This window comes from Hippopotamus amphibius, chromosome 6 (genome assembly GCF_030028045.1).
Source record: "Hippopotamus amphibius kiboko isolate mHipAmp2 chromosome 6, mHipAmp2.hap2, whole genome shotgun sequence".
Classification (NCBI taxonomy): Eukaryota; Metazoa; Chordata; class Mammalia; order Artiodactyla; family Hippopotamidae; genus Hippopotamus; species Hippopotamus amphibius.
This window is the reverse complement of record NC_080191.1, coordinates 62,486,120-62,504,642: the sequence shown is the minus strand read 5'-3', so window position 1 is coordinate 62,504,642 and position 18,523 is coordinate 62,486,120. Positions and strand designations below refer to the sequence as shown.

Below are 18,523 nucleotides of genomic sequence, written 5' to 3'. Positions count from 1 at the left end.
TCCTTCAATATATTAATCACAGTTATAATCTCAATCTAATAGTCAATACATCTTTGTCTGGCTCTGAGTCATCTGAGTCTGGCTGTGTTGATTGTTTATCACTCAAAAGTGGCACTTTTTTTTTCCTGTTTTGTGTGTGTGTGTGTGTGTGCGTCTTGTAATTTTTAATCAAATGTTGGACATACTTGTATTGGAAAAGTAGCTATTGAATCAAATATTATTTACACTTTGAAAAGAGTACCCTTCTTTTAGCAGTATGTTATGCGGGTAATTCAGTTAATATAATTAGCAGATAAAAGGAATTTGGGTTTTGTTGTTGCTGCTTTTACCTTAAGTGAACTGCAGGTTTCAAATCCCCCCAGTGATGGGGTGCAGTCACTTTGTGCTTAGAGTAGGGTCTGGGGTGCTGAAGAGTTTTCTCAGTATTCCTAATCCTTTCTCAATTTTCAGCAGTCACTGTTTGCCTGCACCACAGAGGGGGTTTGCTCCACCACCTGACCCTAGTGTTAGAGTACTCTTTCTTGTTACTCAATGCTAAGCTTTTGGTGGAGATAGGCATTCTCTATCTTCCTGGTCTACCCTCAGCCTCAGACAGACTCTGTGTACCTGAGCTTCGAAGGTGACGTTTCTCAGTATTCTTGCCCCTTCTCCCCATGGGGCTAAACTCTAACTTGTATGTGTGGTAAGTCTTAGGTGGAAGAGTAGCTTCTGTTTTGTGTTGGTGAAGTATCCTGGCACAAGAGAATTTCTTCCTCTCCTCCAGGGTAATAAGATTTTTGCCTCTACCCCTCCCTGAGAAGCAGTGGATCTTTGCCTGAGTCCTGGATGCAGTATCAGCTGCTGCCCCACTCCCCAGCAGCTTAAGGTTTGGCTTTGTATAGGCAGAGTCTGGGGAAATGCACAAGGTTTTCGTGTCTTCCTCACTGGCACCCAACCAGCATGTGCAGCCTACACCAATGAATGTGTCTCTTCCTGGAGACCTGCCCAGTTGTTCTCATGAACACCCAATGGGGATCCATGAAATAGAGCCTGCACATGAGTGCAGTTTCCAGTTATAAGCACTCTTCCCTGCTTATTTATTTTTAAGCTCTTTATTGGAGTATAATTGCTTTACACTTTTGTGCCCAGTTCTGCTGTACAACAAAGTGAATCAGCTGTATTTATACATGTATCCCCTTCCTTGCTTATTTTTTCTCTGAGTTTTAGATTAAATATTTACCAAAAAGTTAGGTCATTTAAAGTTTTAGAGCATTAATGAATGTTAAAGTTTTAGAACATCTACTATTTTCTTTGCATGTTCATCTGCCTGCCAATATGTAAAAGAGAACAGCATTAATTTGTAGAGATGGCTATTCTGTTTGTGTCATAAATTATTTCAGATATTTTCTGTTCTAGTCATTATTCACTGATTTCTTCTATTTCAATTTCAGTACCACCTGAACAAACTCCTGTGGCCCAGGACTGCTACCAGGGTAATGGGCAGAGCTATCGAGGGACGTCATCCACTACTGTCACAGGAAGGAAATGTCAATCTTGGTCATCAATGATACCTCACCGGCATCAGAAGACCCCGAGAAACTACCCAGATGCGTATGTCTTTGATTTTTAACCATTAGAGGAGCAACAGCCAACTTAAATTTCTGTTAAAAGGGCCATGCTTTAAACTTACATCTTAGGACCAAATTTCCCTTGGCTCTGGAATGTGAGACAAAATGTCTCAGGCAACTTTCCTTTGACCAAAATTTCTGGAAGAAGAGAAGCTAGAGGCTATCTTTCCTGAGTAGTTTTGCAGAAGCAGGGTGGGATATATAGAGGGGCTGAGGTCATACTAGTAGAGAGCTCAGAAGAACAAATGACCAAAAGCTTAGAAATAGTATCATTCTATAGTACTTGCTAAAGATCAGTGTGATCTTTGTACTGTGGAATTTTATCATTTCATCCTCCAGCTCCTGAAGTGGTTTGTGTTTGTCATTGGGTAATAAATATAAATATTTATCACCTGACCCATGTAGACACCTTGGGTCCTGAGCACTAGTGGTCTGAAGGAATATGAGTTGCCAGAACATTAAGAGCAAAAGCAGGAAAGCAGGTCAGAATCAGAAAGCATACAGATACTGATAGGCAAAATGGACATATAGGTAGACAAAAACTAGGTCTGATCAGACCAGCTCTTCTGTGGTAAATGGGTGTAAAATATATGGAAGAACTTTTCACATGATGGACAACAGGCAGCACAGGGCTGAGGCTTTTCAGAAAGGAAAATTAGATTGAACTGACAATCACCCTGGTTTTCTTCCTGGAGATACTTCCTGGACTTCAATGCAAGGAGATGGAACCAAAACAGACCACCACAGTCTTGCTGAACTAAGGAGACAGAGATTGGAGTTGGGGATTAGTGAGGCAACTTGGATTTAGTAGGCTGGTTAATAATAAGAAAGGATCTGTGCAGAGAAGGAACTCCAGAAATATGTACAGAATTCTCCTTAAGTCTTTGGCTGAATATAATGCTGCACATGCACAGGGAGAGATTCCACAATGTTAGCAGGACAAAGAACAACTACCAGGGACAGTGAGATAAATGGAGATTACAGAACTCACACTGCACTAGGATATTCTGTGTTTACAGAGTTGAGATTCTTACTAGCCAGAGAGGAGAAACCTCATGAGACACCTTGAGAATGCAGTAAGGAATCCAAAAAGTCATATTTTAGGAGTAGGATTAGTGTATTCTTAGAAAAAAGGCTACTCTAAAAACACCCTAGCAATGCTTAAAAGCAACCCTAAAAATTTCAAAATGATCTCCAAGTAAATTAACTGCCTGCCAGAAGAAAACTCAACACTCTTGAGAGGAAAAAATAACAAAATTAAGTCACTCAGTAATGTGGCATCTACAATGTCTGGTATAAATTTAAAAAGTATCAATACTAGACATACAAGGATTATTAAATGTGATCCATAACCAAGAGAAAAATCAGTCAATACAAACAGACCCAGAAATTATAGAACTGATAGCGTTGGCAGACAAGAAATTCTGAAAAATATTATAATTGTGTTCAAGGATTTAAAGAAAAATATGAACATAAAAGAAACAAATGGATAATCTAAAGAGAAAGGAAACCATAAAAGAGAAATGGAAATTACAGAACTAAATATATACATATATCTTAAATGAAAAATTCACTGGATGGCTTTACTATCAGGTAAATATTACAGAAGAAAAGTTTAACTTGAAAATAAAGTAATAGAAAATATATGAACTGCAGCACACAGGAAAAACAAAAGGTTGAAAAAAATGTAGAATTTCAAGGACTTCTCTTTCTAGAGAGAAAAATAGCAAAAGGTCTAACGTATGCATAAATCGAGTCCAGGAAGGAATGAAGAGAGATATTGAGCCAAAAAATAGTTTAAGCAATGATGGCTGAAATTTTTCAAGATATGAAGAAAATTATAAACTCACAGACTGAAGAATTTCAGTTAACCACAGTAGAATTTTTTTAAGCTGCATGATTTTCTTAGGTACATCAAAGTTAAATTGTTAAAAACAAAGAGAAAAATTTTATAAGAAACCAGAGGAAAAAGGCACATTTACAAAGGAGAACACTGATAAGAATGACTGATGCCTTCTCATCAGAAACTATGCAAGTCAGAAAACAATGGAATAACATTTTTAAATGATTAAAGGAAAAACAACCCTATCAACTGAGAACTTTATATATAGCAAAAATACTTTGAAAATTAATATTAAGTAGAGCCATATTCCTCCTTCCCCCTCAAATGCTGAATATTTTACCAGTGGGCCTATACTACAAAAAAAAAAAAAATGTTGAAAGTTTTTTTACGCAGAAGAAAAATACCATTGGGGGAAACTTGAATCTATACTAAGTAATGAAATCTATACTAAGTAACCCTGGAAATAGTAAATACGAATGTAAATGTAAAAGGCTTGTATTTATCACATTTCTTAATTTCTTAATTTTTAAATATATATGCAAAGTATATTGCTGATATAATGTTAGTTTAATATATGCTAAGTAAAATTATGAAAATAGCATAAATAACAAAAGGGATAAATGTAAATCTACTGCTGTAATTTTCTTACATTATCCATGATGTTGTATATCACTAATACATGGTTGAATGTGATAGGTTAGAGAGGGATATTATAACTCCTAGAGTAACCACTAAAAATGAAAAATCAGAGGAATAATAATAAGAATATTCAATTAATCCAAAAGAAAGAAGAAAAGGAGAAAAAAAAGAAGAAAGAAGGCATGGCATGGTACAAACAAAACATAAATAGAAAGACGGTAGACTTGAATCCATCCAAATCAATAAGTATATTAAATGTAAAAGGAGAAAACAACGCAATTAAGAGGCAGAAATTGTTAAGCTGAATGAAAACCAAAGCCCAGTTATGGTCTCTTTACAATACATGCTCTTTAAACATAAAGACATAGATAGGTTAAAAATCAAAAGGTGGAAAATAAGTACCATAAAAACACTAATCAAAAGAAAGCTAGAGTGGTTTTTATTATCAAACAGAGTAGGTTTAGGACAAGAAATATACCAGAGAGAAAAAGGCCATTTAGTAGGCTGCAGCTCTCACACATGGTGGAACAACCACTTTGGAAACCAGTCCAACATTTCCCTATAAAGTTAAATGTGCATCTGCCCTACAAACCTGCAATTCTATTTGTGAATATTCACCCAAGCAAAATGAAAACACAAGTCCACAAAAAGATCTACCAGAAAGTTCTTAGCAGCTTTATTAATAAAACAGCCCCAAACTGGAAACCACTTCAGTGGCCATCAACAAGAACACGAATAATTGGTGGGATAGTCATACCATGAGATACTATGCAGAGACAAAGAGGGACAAGCTACAGATACTCCCCAAGAGTATATGGATAAACCTCAAAACACTATACCAAGAAGAGACACCATACATGAAAGGGTATATAGTTGTAGGAGTCCATTCATATGAAGTTCTGGAAAAGGCAAAATGAATTTATGGTGAAAGAAATCAATAGCATTTGCCTCTGGGGGAGGGGGGTGCTGCCGAAATTGGCTGAGCAGTGACCCAAGGGAGGTTTCTGGGGGTGATGGAAAAGCTGTCTATTGCACTAGGAGTGTGGGTTATATAGGTATGTGTGTTCATCAAAACTTGTCAAACTACTTTTTAAAAAAAAGAGCAGGAGCCTGTTTCATATGATAAGCCTTTTAACACATCCAGGTGATTGGAAACCTGCAGACAGGCTTCCTCACATTGTGGGCCTGGGCCTGAGACTGTCCCTTGTCTGTAGTACACACAGACACAGTGTTGTTGGATTCCTGTAATACACTGTATGTTTCCAATGATCTCATGGGCCACAGGCCATGGGTCCAAGTTGCAAAGGGGAGTCCAAGGCTGAGATTTCTGAGAGTCTGGGGCAAAGTTCTGGGGAGGCCCTGGGGATCCAAGTTGACCAGTGAGCCCCCAGGCTTCTCATCTGCTATGTCCTCATCCAATCCAAGTTTCTGATTCTGCTCCCACAGACCCCGTGGTCTATCCAGATGTCTCCCTTCATCCCTTTGGTCTCACTGTTCTTTAGTCACATCTCCCTTCCCTTGGTCCCCGAGTGGCTCCAGCTAGAGGGGCCTGGGGCTCCTCCCTGTATGCCCCAGAATGCCTCCTCTAGAAACCTCATCCTGCCTGGGAGCAAGTTTACCAAAAAGGCTTCCACAAGCCTTCCAAACCCCAAACCCACTTGATCTACCTATGATATCTACAGTAATATTACTGTCATGATTTTTTGTTTTGTTGTAAAACACAATATGAGTAAATAGACTAAGAGAGCTGGCCTGGGAATATCAACATCTTGTATATCTTTTCTGCCTTGGATTAATATGTTTTAGTTCCAACTTACATAGCCCTATGTACTCACATAGAGAAAGCCAGAGATATAGATATATTTGTATGTGCATAAAAAATCTAAAATACATGCTTCAAAATCCATATTGGTTATCCCTGGGGAATGTATTTAACATTCCCAGGGAAAGCAAGACATTCTGATACTTTCTCGTATACATTTATATATGATCTGTTTTTATATGCAGCATACATTACTATTGATTTTTAAAAAATGAAAATTATAACCTATTTTTAAAAACTTACCCGGTTCGTTAGACGCTGAGGACCATCTGTGCTTGTGACATTATAAAATAATTGGTACCTTTGGTGCCTTAATGGAAATATTTCACTTCGTTGTAACAAAATTCAGAGGGTGCTGGGGTATCCCTAAAGATTCACTCACCTCTTGTGACCTATATTGTTGTGGAATTTACAGTGGCTTGACAATGAACTACTGCAGAAATCCAGATGGTGATAAAAGCCCTTGGTGTTACACCACTGATCCGAGAGTCAGATGGGAGTTCTGTAACCTGATGAAATGCTCAGGAACAGAAGAGCAGGTCGCAAAATTTCCGACTGTTGACCAAGTTCCAAGTGCAGAGGATCCTTCTGAAGAAGGTAAGACGTCTGTGGCCAAACAGCTATATAGTTGGGTATGGGGATGATAAGAGATGGAAAATCTTTGGGATGCAGAGGCTTCATTGCTACAGGGAACTGGAATGCTGGCTGAGTCCGTGATGTGGAAGGAAGGCTCAGTGCACCATCTGGGGGAGCCAGAGCTACCCTTGCTGGCGTGATGGGGGGGGGGGGGGCGTTTCCTTAGGACTGGAGGACTAATTGTCTGTGAGGGATAGATACAACTCTGAGCCTGGGTAGATCGAGAGGTTGATGATGGTGGCTGAGATGGGACATTCCAGAAAAGCAAGTCTCCGCCTTTTGCATGGAGGAATAGAAATGACTGATTTGGTTTTGAATGTAGAGTTAGGAGGGCTAAGAGGACCATCAATGATCATCTCCAACAAACACTTGGAGAAGTGGAACTATAGCTCCAAAGGTTTTGGGGTCTGAGGATGAGAATGTGGTTGTCATATGAGGTGGAAGGCATAAAAATAATCACAGTCCTCTCTGCTTCTCTGGCCCCTTGCCCGCGTGTAGCTCTAAATACTTAGCCCCTGGTCATGTGGTTGTCAGGCCGCAGGAAGTGCTCTGTACCGCTGCAGGGTGAGGAAACAGAGGGGGTGATTCTCTCCCTGCCCCGGCATGAAAACTCAGGGGTCCCATGACTTGTCTGACCACTTTTGGATAATCCAAAATCAGACAGAAATGATTAAATGAGAACTTGGTTTCAAGTGAGACCCCCTCTCCTTCCGGAGGTGGACTTGCATTCTCCGAGATGCTGGAGAAAGCTTACCTACTGCTCCCTACTGCACATCTGTACACTTATACACCTGCTGTATATACAGGGCCAGCTCCTCTCCCCCTCTTTCTTGATGACACTTTGGGTGCTGGGCCCTAGCTGGGCATCCCTCCTGAGAAGACCTCACGTGGTCTTCACACGTGATGCCTCCACATTTGGTTTGTGGTAACACACACCCTGGTCCTGGCAAACCATGGAGGCTTCCTAGAACAGCCCCGCTCCTTGTCCGAGAAGCCAGCTGACCCAGCTTCTGCTTTTTGGATGTTCCAAGGGACCATCAGAGCCCTGTGCACTGCGTCCCCACATGCAACACACATCAAGTTCTCTGAGGGGTCCCGCCAAAGCCCCCGTCCCCGAGGCTCGAGGTGAGGGATGAGCATGGGGTAAGGGCCTCTAGCCATCTCTTTATTACCGCTTTCATCCCAGAAGGTAGGAACTCACAGCACAGCTCCGGCCAAAATAATATTTTTTATAAAATCCTTTTCAATCTGCACTCTTTTTCTCCATCCTCGTTGAGAGTGAGGCGCCCAAGAATCACCTAACAGTTCATAGTGGCATCTGCGTGACCACTCAACTTGTATGAAAACTGATTATCTCGGTGTCCTGGACAAAGTTCCCGTTCTAACATCTCAGCTTGTGATTATTTCTGAGCCAACAGCGTTTCTGGGAACGTGTTAACATTGGCGCTGACATCTTCAGCACATCTGTGCTCTGAAGGATGTGACCACAGTCTGTCCTGAGAGAAACCTAGCACTGCTGCGTGTGTGCCCTGTCGCCTGGGTCTGTGTGATGACAGGGGACCACCGTTCTCTCTTCCCTGCAGACTGCGTGTTGGGGACTGGTAAAGGATACCGGGGCAAGAAGGCAACCACGGTGGCTGGCATCCCCTGCCAGGAGTGGGCTGCCCAGGAGCCTCACAGACACAACACTTTCACTCCCGAGACAAACCCACAGGCAGGTTTGGAAAAAAACGTAAGCCACTTTGATTTGGACTCTATTTTGCCTGTTGTTGACCAGTGTTTGCAAACTGAATTGGTCCTCTCTTACAGAAAGTCAGCCTGACTGAGCTTTGGTGTGGGGTGGGGAGGAAGAGATGTGAGAGGTTTCAGGGGATCACGCCTGTGATCTCACGGGCCTCAGTGTGGGAGATAGAGTTATTTAGCACGGGCAAGACAACTGCCGCGCTTCCTATCATTTCCGTGTGTGACATTTCCTGCCTGCTTTTGTTACTGGTTTATAGTTTCTAGCGCTTGCCCTCTAGGTTCTGGTGATCAAAGAGGACCTTCATGACATTGTAGTTGGATTTTTTCTAGGAAAAAAATTGGATGGGCCATGAGGACTCCACTAGGATTTTCCCTAGTCTCACACACTCTCTGAGATGGTTTCCTTTGGGGGGTAGGTGTGTAGAGAGAAGGGAAAAGAAGACATAGTCTTTCCATGGCTGACCCACAGAGGGTGCCCAGGTCAGACAAATAAGCGATTCTGAAGCAATGGCAAACAGGCGTCACAGGGCAGAAGACTAACGGAACGAGGGACACGTCATCCACGTCCACAGTCCACTATTGCTGGGTCTGTGGCCCCACGAACACAGGCTACCAGGGGACGCTCCTTTATATAGTCTCTACCTCGAGACCCCTCAGGGTCTTCACCCTTTCCCCAGGGGAGTGGCCTCACGGTTGGAGCTCCTTTTGAAAGAGGAGTCGTGACAGATGGCATTCTAAGAGTCAGAGGCTTCGTAAGCATCCTGAAGTTCTAACTTTGCCCGCCTCCCCACCAAAGGAACGCTAACCCTTCATCTTCTAAGGACAGCAGTGAAACCACTGTCTGTGCATCACGTGGCCGTCTCTGCCCTCTCCTGCCCCGTCCCCTGTACTCCTGCCTCTTTTTTCAGTACTGCCGTAATCCTGATGGTGATGTCAATGGTCCCTGGTGCTACACGACAAATCCAAGAAAACTTTTTGACTACTGTGATGTCCCTCTGTGTGGTAAGCTGCTTTCTTTTTCGGAAGGAAACTATCCTAAATAAAGGCAGCATCCCTTGGTCTTGGGTCTGCAAGACAAGAGTTTGGGCTGAGTGCTTCTGGGCAGGAGAGGGTCCCCTCGCCCCCAGAGCCCTGTTTTCATCCTGGGCTTCTTGAATCTGTCCTACTCATGGTTCCCTTTGTCAGGCACCGCCCCCTCCTCCAACTCCTTAAATAAAATAAATACAAAATCTTCCAAAAGAGCAAGTTCAGAGGTGATCTAGTTAGCCTCTACATGGTTCCACTGAACTCTCCAATGTCTGGGGTAGGAGGCATAAAAAACAAATTTAGAGTCACCCAGATAGGAAACTGTCTCTTTCAGCAGGTAAAAAGTAAGAAAGAAAATACAAACAGCAGGAAACAGCTAAACATACAACCTACATTGTAAACCTATAAACTGTCATCCTAAGAATTCAATGAAAAGTAACACCGCTCTTTATACTAAGTCCCAACTTTCCTTATCCTAAAATGACTATGCATGCGTTAGCCAGATAACTTGGAGAAAGCTTGTCTCGGTTCTTTCCTCGTTTCTCTGAAACTTTTTTAGGGAGTGAGAAGCTCGGATCAGGCAAAGGGGAGTTGACATGAGTTCTGAAAAGTCTGAGGTAACAAATCTATGGATAGGTCTGGAGAACGATGTAAAAACCACCTTGATTTCGACCCTATTTTACTTTCCGCTGACCCATCTTTGCAAACAGAATCTGTCCTGATTCCCGATAACCAGCCTGAACTTCTTTGCACGGTTTGATAGCCCGAGCTTGTGTCTGCCGCGAGGGTGGATGGGCTGGAGGGGAGACGTGGCGGTTGCAAAGCCACCCGAGTCCACGTCCGGAGGTGGTTTGGGAGGCAGTTTGGGGAAGGGGTTGAGAGCTCGGGAGCCACACTGTTGGGCTTTGCTTTTGGGCCTCTGCTGGGTAGAGCAGGGGGAGGAGGGAGAAGTGAGGGTGATAGGAAAGAGTCTACGTGGTTGCTGTTATTGTGCTATCTGGACTCAGGGGTAGTTTACAGCTGAGCCGCCCTCCGGTGTGTGTTTTCTCTGCTCTGCAGAAGCTCTCTGGGTGGCCCTCCACCTGAGAGTCCCTGGTGCAGTTAGTGCCTCCCTTTCCGCTCCTCTCTCCCACACTTCAGCTTTCTGGTACCCCCGCTGCCTCTTACCTCGTGGACTCGCTGTCCTGGACAGGCTGCCTCTGTGGTACGATTGCCTTTAAGCTGTCATATAGCCTGACATTCCTGTCCCGGGCTCTATAGCTGTGCCTGGGATTCACCCACCTCTCATTCCCACGGGAAGGAAGTACGGTAATGTCCCGGGTGCATCCCTCGGCCACCACCAGATACTACAGGCTTCTCAAGTGTAAGGCAGGCCTGGGTATCCTTCCGCAGGAAATAGGTCTGGAGATCAGACCATGTGGTCTAATCACATGCCCACATCATGATGAAGTGGGGGACCTCACAGTCCACTGGAACAGTCCTCTCTCCATCGTTTCTTCTTTCTTCCATCTCTAAGAACCTGGTTCTTTTCCATCCTTCACTTGGGTGAGGGTACCAGAATTGTAGAAGAGGCTATTTCCCTTAAAGTCTGCAGATGGAGGTTTATCCTACGCCTCCCCGGGCATCTTTGGGGTCTCTGTTGAATCTTCCAATGTAACATCTTCTTACATATCCACCCATCAGAATGTAAAGATTGCAAACCTCAGCTGTTTCCTTCTTTCTAGTGCTAAGAGCAATGCCTGGCACATGCCAGGCACTGTATATATATGAATACATATTTGTTGAATGAGTAAATAAATGAATGAAATCTCAAATCACAGTTCCTCCAATACATCAGGTCAGTGCTTAAAAGGGTGACTCTCCCAGGTTAAGGGGACTTTTTGTGTGTGTGCTTGTATGGTTTTTGCTAATTTTATTCAAACTTTTCAGAATGTGAAATCACTTTGAGGTTTTTTGTTTTTTTTTTTTAGATTATTTTCATTTTTTTCTCTTCTTAAAAAAAGATTTTTATTGCTCATTCCCTGGGAGAGTTTGGGTTTCCTTTATTTAAGTGAGAAATTTCCTAATAACCATTTTCCTTAAAATTTCCAAACTTTACATTATTTGTAATTCACATGGAAAACATCTGTAAAATAAAAAAAGTACCACTGATTAATTCTTTAGGCTACACAGAAACTTCTTTAAGCAACTCATCGGAAAAATTTGCATAAATATTCTGTGGTATTAAAGCAAATGGCACCATGCAAACTGCACGTAAGTAGCAGCGTGAGTAGAGCAGTTTGAAATCAGAACTGTATTCTCTTCAGCCCAGTATGCTGCTTCTCAATTTTATGAAGGGACTGCATTGTTTTTCTCTTTAATATTAACCTCAAAAATTGAAAGATGCCCACTTGAAACATAATTTTATTTAATGATATTCATTTATTTTAAATTGTAAATTTTTGTTAATTGGTTTTAACAACTCATTCCACCAACACAAACGGTACAAATGATAAGTAATTAAAAGAAATGGAACTTCAGTTTTGTCTGGAATTGTAAGACCAGGGTACCATAATCGCGTAGTTATTCTTTTCTTATCCATTTATGTAAGTCTACTCTGTGTAAGGCACAGTTAACAGAAATTAAGGTCAGTGTTAGACAGTAGGATTTTATTATATTGCATGCTTCTTTAAAAAACAAAAAACAAAAAAACTTCTATATATAGATTCCAGAATAGGCCAAGACAGTTGGAAAGGTATTTGGAAAATTCAGTTTCTACATTCACTAGACGATAGAATCTCTTGGTTGATTAAGACCAAAAATTTTCACTTTGTAATATTATTATTAACAATGACTTATGCTTCTATTTTTGAAGATCATAAAGGGCCCCAGACGATGGAGAAGCATTTTATGAACACCTTGTGTAGGCCCTGAACTGTTCTAGGCATTAGTGAGTGGTACCAACCAAAGACAGAGCACTAACCCTAATCTTCAGGAACCCTGCAGGCCAGGTGGAGAGAGGAAGCAGGTGGGAGATGAACAGAGAGAAAGGCAAGAGAAGGGAAGTCATCCCCGTGGCATTAGGTTAGTCTCGGGTTGATTCCCGGGAGAGCTTCCTGAAGCTGGCTGAGAGAAGGCATTACTTCCGCTTAGGATAGTCATCCTTGCTACACACATACACACACACGCACACATACGTGCACACACAGAGATTCACATTTTTAAAAAAATAAATTTATTTATTTATTTAATTTATTGGCTGCATTGGGTCTTCATTGTTGCTCATGGGCTTGCTCTAGTTGTGGCGAGCCAGAGCTACTCTTCACTGTGGTGCGCAGGCTTCTCATTGCGGTGGCTCCTCTTGTTGCGGAGCATGGGCTCTAGGTTCTCAGGCTTCAGTAGGTGCAGCACGTGGCTTGTGGTCTGTGGACCCCAGGCTCAGTAGTTGTGGCACACAGGCTTAGTTGCTTCGCAGCATGTGGGATCTTCCCGGACCAGGGATTGAACCCATGTCCCCTGCATTGGCAGGTGGATTCTTAACCACTGCACCACCAGGGAAGTCCCAGAGACTCACATTTAAAAAATACTCTCAGTACCTTTCAATAGGGATGACAGTTATGGTTTTCAGTAAACATTACATGGTTCAGATGATGATGGTGATGATGGTGATGGTGACGATGATACAGTCTCTAGATACATCACGTCAAGTCAGAGTAACAATTTGTGTCAGTCAGGTTCCTCTCCAAAAAGCTCTCATTCTAATGCCTAACTCTTCCCAATTCATTTAATCTCTTCCTTAAGAAAACAGTAAAACAAACAAACAAACAAACAAAAAGTACTTACATTTTCTTGAAAGGAGAGGGTTCTGTGTTGCCTATTACCACTTTTGAAACTTAGAAAAAATATTCCAAGAGATGTTTATGATTTTACTATTTAGTTTGGGCTTTGGGATGTCAAAAATTCAGTGCTTCGGCCACAAGCCATGAATTTATCATGAGTTGCTCTCTCACGTCTTTAAATGCAAATTTTTCCCCCTTTGTGCCAGTGTCCTCTTCAGTGGATTGTGGAAAGCCCAAGGTGGAGCCGAAGAAGTGCCCTGGCAGGGTTGTAGGTGGGTGCGTGGCCATCGCACACTCCTGGCCCTGGCAAGTCAGCCTTCGAAAAAGGTAACACCGTTTCCAGAAACGATTTATTCCATCTTCCTGTGTACGTCCTGCAAAACGTTTCTACATTCATGCTAAATCCACATACCCTCCGTATCAGTACCTGCCTCTAAGTTCTGCAAAAGAGTAAGGAAAACTATGAAAAAATTTTTTTCTATGTTTTTTAATTGAAGTATAGTTGCTGTATAAACTATATGTTACGGGTGTACAATATAGTGATTCATCATTTTTAAAGGTTATACTCCATTTCTAGTTATTATAAAATACTGGCTATATTCCCTGTTGTGTGCAATATATCCTTGTAGCTTATTTTATACCTAATAGTTTGTACCTCCTACTCCTCTATCCCTATCCTGCCTCTCCTTCCCTTCCCTCTCCCCACTGGTAACCACTAGTTTGTTCTCTATATCTGTGAGTCTGCTTCTGTTTTTTGTTACGTACTTTTCTAAGTTCTTTAGTTTGAAAATAGTCAGAATTAGAAACTTTTTTTCGTTTTTGTGTTTTGTTTGTTTTTTGGCTGCATTGGGTCTTTGTTGCCTCTTCCTTGCGGTGCCTGGGCTTCTCATTGGAACCTTTTTTTATTTTTTATGCTTTGATCTGGGCAGCTGTCATCAAAATTGATAAATGTAGCAAAGTTCCAATATTGCTGGAAAAGTATGGAAGATGCCTTGAGGGTTTATATGCATACCCACAGTCGCTTTGTAAAATGAAGAGAAAGGGATATTTCTAGAAATGAGACACCTGGAGGGGGAGGGTACAGATAAAATTACCTATAATACATCACAGATACAGAGTCTCTTCTTGTTTTTCTTTCTTTCCTTCCTCCTTCCTTCCTTCAACAGTTTCGTGAACTACTGAATTTAATCAAAGGATGCTCACCCGTTTGCAAAACACATCTTCAGTGTAGGGTAGCTCAGGGTCGCGATAATTCAAGAGTGATCAGTCCCCGTCCTACAGGACCCAGATGGTTCGGGTTACCTTTCAGTGCTGTTCGCCTTTAAAAAGTCCATTTTGCCGAAGCACACGCGGGAAACAGGCGGATCTGCTTGTTGGTCTTGCCTCCACCTCGCATTTCTGCACCGGTGCACGTGCGGGCAGTCGCTGCACTCAGTGGTCTTTTTTCCATTCGCTTGTGAGATGCGACCAGTCCGCTCAGTTCCTGTCTAATTCCCTGGTTGAGCTGGCTTCTCTTTTCTTTGTCTTATCATTTAGTAACTGCTTGAGATACACAGCCTTCACCTTTCACGTATTTCACATTCCCTCTTTCCCAGGCTGCTTTGTGGTCTATTTCCAGATTGATCATTGCTTTGCTGGCTCTTCACTTACTATCTGTGTCTCTTTCATTATGATGGGCTTCGGCGCGGCTCACATGAATTTTATGAGCTACCTCGTGCCCAAGCAGTCCTACAGAGTAAATGATTTTGGGGACGTCTGCCCAGAGCGAACTTTCTCATGTAAAATAAGCAGATGCCTGTGAATCATGGCTACTCAGGATCCCATTTGGCTCCCTGAAGAATGACTCATCAGGTCTTGATAGATCCTGTCAAAAAGAAATGAAAGAGACCTCAAGGAGCTTGAGTCCAGGGCCAAAGGGTCAAAGCCATGGACGTGGGCCTCCTCTTGGAGCCATGTGGCTGTGCTCTTCTCTGCACAAGCCTCGCCTGAGCCCCAGCCACCTTCCAGAGTGGTGGGGTGACCTCCTGGACCCCACCACGGGAGCACCACTCGAAGATCCGGCGTTCGGATGATGGGCTGGTCGCCTCATCCTTTGGGAGCATCAGTGTTATCAAAACACAGTGAACACTGCTTTCGGGCTTTCTGTAAAATAAATCATCAAATTTGAACTAAAATCCTGGCACATTTTCCTTCTAGATATTCACCTACGAGGCACTTCTGTGGAGGCACTTTAATATCCCCAGAGTGGGTGTTGACTGCAGCCCACTGCCTGGACAAGTATGTTGAGGGGACCCCTGACACAAAGACTTACCTGTCGTAAAGACTTCCTGCCCCCCCTCCTTTCCTTCATTCCCTCCCCTCCCCTCCCTCCCCTCCCTCCCCTCCCTCCCCTCCCCTTTCCCCTCCCATCCCTGTCCCTCCCCCTCCCCTCCCCTCCCCCTCCCCTCCTCCTCCCTTCCTCTCCTTCTCTTTCCTTGCTTCCTTCCATGGCAGTGGCACTGGGGACCGGGGGATGCATGTGAAGGGCCTGAGGCAGAATTGCCAGGGCCATTGGGTGAGAGAGGGGGAGGTGTTTCTAGAGAAAATGGAAGAAGATGGACCCAGTTCCGGCAGGGTGCAGGTCTGGATCAACAGCAGGACAGAGCTGTTCCCTATGATGGGCGTTGGTCTCCCCAGGCTCCCCAACATGGGTGTCTGTCCTGTGCCAATCTCAGTGTTGGTTTCATTCTTCCTCTGTGGTCAGGCCAAAAGCAGCCCCTAAGAGCCAGTTTCAAGTAAACCGTGAACTTGTTTCTTGCCACTCAGAGGTCCCTGCTTGTAGGTAACCTAGTGGGGAGAAGACACAGTGTTTATGGCTCAGAAGAGCACCCAAGGAAGGGCTGGACCATATTTTGCTCCTAACTGTTGTCTTCTCTAGGTTCTCAAGGCCAACATCATACAAGGTCATCCTGGGTGCACACAAAGAGAATGCCAGGGAAGAGAGTGTCCAGGACATACAAGTGTCCAAGCTGTTCCTGGAGCCCACTCAGGCAGACATGGCCTTGCTCAAGCTGACCAGGTACTGGCTCACCCATGACTTTCACCTTGTGAGAAGTGAGAACGTTTGCTCGTGGCTGGGTTTATGAGCCGTGACAGAGTTGTGTGTGGGGTGGCACGGGGCTTTGGGAAAAGCATTGACCTTCAAGTGAGAAAACCTGGGCTCACCCCAGCCTGCCTCCTACTAGCCGTGGTCATGACAAAGGCACCAGGACTCAGTTTCCTCATGTGGAAAAAGAGTGAGTTGAAACACAAGGTATAGGTTACCCCTAAAACTCTGTCACTTAGTGTTCCCCAGTCAGCTGATACACATTCATAATCACAGAATTATTCAGTTATTTCAGGTTGACATTCTCTTTTCAACATAATACAATATTTGGGGAATCAAACGCGATTGTGTATTTTGAAGCACTTTAAAGAAGGCAGTGTAAACACACATACACACTCACAATTCCCAAGTGCAAATTCTTCTTCCTATCTCTGGTTTTATGTTTCCTATTGAAATGGTGTTTTTTGAAGTCTGACAAAACGATAAATTTGCGTATGTCACTTAAAGGTAGCAGTATTTGGAAACAGGTCCCAAGGGTGACAGCTAAATAAACAGACAGCTATTTTGAGAACAGGCACATTTGGGACAGTCAACAAGGCACCCAGAGCCCATCAGCCGTACCTGATGAATGCCAGATGACAGCGGGACAGGGGCGACAGTGATGAGGATGGTCAGGCCAGCGCAAGGCCAGCAGTCAAGAGTGTGAGTGGGTCTCGCTGGGTCTGGGCAGAAACACTTCAGAAGTTTTCTGGGTCAGTCAACTGAGGAATGACTCCCTGGGGTGTTTGGACACTCTGGAAAGGAAAGAAAGGGCCTTCTTGGCTTAGGCTAAAAAAGGAGCTGATTCTTATCTCCATGGTCCCCTGGGGCCATCAGGAACCTCTGTTCCTCAAACAAGTAATTTAGTAAACTTGGGGTTCTGGACGTGTTCTCTCATAGACTATGTTTGAGCTTTTGGGTACCCACCCCCAGGCCCCCCCACACCCCAAGAGTCTCAGGTACTGGCATTCCTTGAGGGGAGACCTATACAGTGAAAACTGTTGGCCACTCCATGTGAGATGCTGGGTCTATTCTGGTGACTCTGAGAAGGTGCATCTGCTTCAAAGTTGGAGGCGGTGATGATTCTTAATCAGAATAGCGCATTTCTCATCGCCAGTTGATTTTCCTTTTGAACTTCCTAAGATAGAATCAAGTCTAAAAATCAGACTTCTAATGTTTGATTCCCTGGAACTCTAAGGCATGTGAAACTTTTTTTGAAAACAATTCTACTTTGCTTATGCAAGGTGATTACTTCTAATCCTCTTTCATTTGGTATCTTGCATTATATGAGATTCTTATAGCCTCAGTGTTGTACATTTATGGGTAGGAATCTGAGGACCCCAAAGATGGAGTGGCTTGCTTCCGGTGACACAAGGCACTTGCTATTATTAAAGCCCCGTGATTGTATTTCAGCTGGACGGTTCAGCTACTGATTGAAGCCCTGTTAACTAGATCTAAAAGCATGCATCTGGTATAAAATTCCCGTGGTGCGAGAATAGACACGAAAAGCCTCCATCATCTCTGCTCCCACTTCTAGTTTCTTGTCCACCACTGGTGCCTTTTAAACAAAATGATCTTTTTGTTTAACTCATAAGATACTATAGGCAAATGTGAGGATGACAAGTTGTTTTCCACTGTGTCAGTGAAGCAAGGAAATAGCAGCTCAGAGGGTTCTGGGGGTCTGGGGCAGGTGGCATCTTGTTGTGGGTGACCAACAGATGAATGGCAAAAGTCTCCTAGCAGGGCAGTCAAATGTAACTTTTGATGTTTTCCTTCCAGCCCTGCCATCATCACCCAAAAGGTAATTCCAGCGTGTCTGCCATCCCCAAATTATGTGGTTGCAGACCGGACAGAATGTTATATCACTGGCTGGGGAGAAACCCAAGGTAAGATAAATTCTGTGACTCACATGATGAACTGGTTCTGACCTGCAGCCTACATGAGAAGATGAGCATGTGTACCAATTTCTATCAGTGAATGAGGTCCACTCCCTCTGTGACTTTGTCTGGATACCTGCCTCCGTCTCCCTAATCAGTCATCAGGGGACATAGACAAGGGGAAGGATAATATTTCCTTGAGACTCTGAGCCTATAAATCCAGTGTTAATATTGTATCCCCAACTAAGTAGGGTTTTGACCCAAGCTACAAATTAAGGTGTTAGATTATTTTTCATGTGAAGTTAACCACACAGAGTTCTCAAACATGGTGCCAATCAACACAAAAATTATAGTTAAACTTGTGTCCCCAAATACCCATTTATCTGTG

General features: G+C 43.3%; 1 protein-coding gene across 1 annotated transcript in view; it reads left to right on the top strand.

Moving 5' to 3' along the window:
* PLG (plasminogen) overlaps positions 1-18,523 on the top strand; it is a 48,028-nt gene that overhangs the window by 25,217 nt on the left and 4,288 nt on the right. The window contains exons 10-17 of the mRNA XM_057739748.1: positions 1,431-1,590; positions 6,327-6,508; positions 8,131-8,279; positions 9,199-9,292; positions 13,341-13,461; positions 15,331-15,411; positions 16,052-16,192; positions 18,038-18,144. Of these exons, the coding sequence (XP_057595731.1) occupies positions 1,431-1,590; positions 6,327-6,508; positions 8,131-8,279; positions 9,199-9,292; positions 13,341-13,461; positions 15,331-15,411; positions 16,052-16,192; positions 18,038-18,144 (1,035 nt within the window). The remainder of the gene's footprint in view (positions 1-1,430; positions 1,591-6,326; positions 6,509-8,130; positions 8,280-9,198; positions 9,293-13,340; positions 13,462-15,330; positions 15,412-16,051; positions 16,193-18,037; positions 18,145-18,523) is intronic.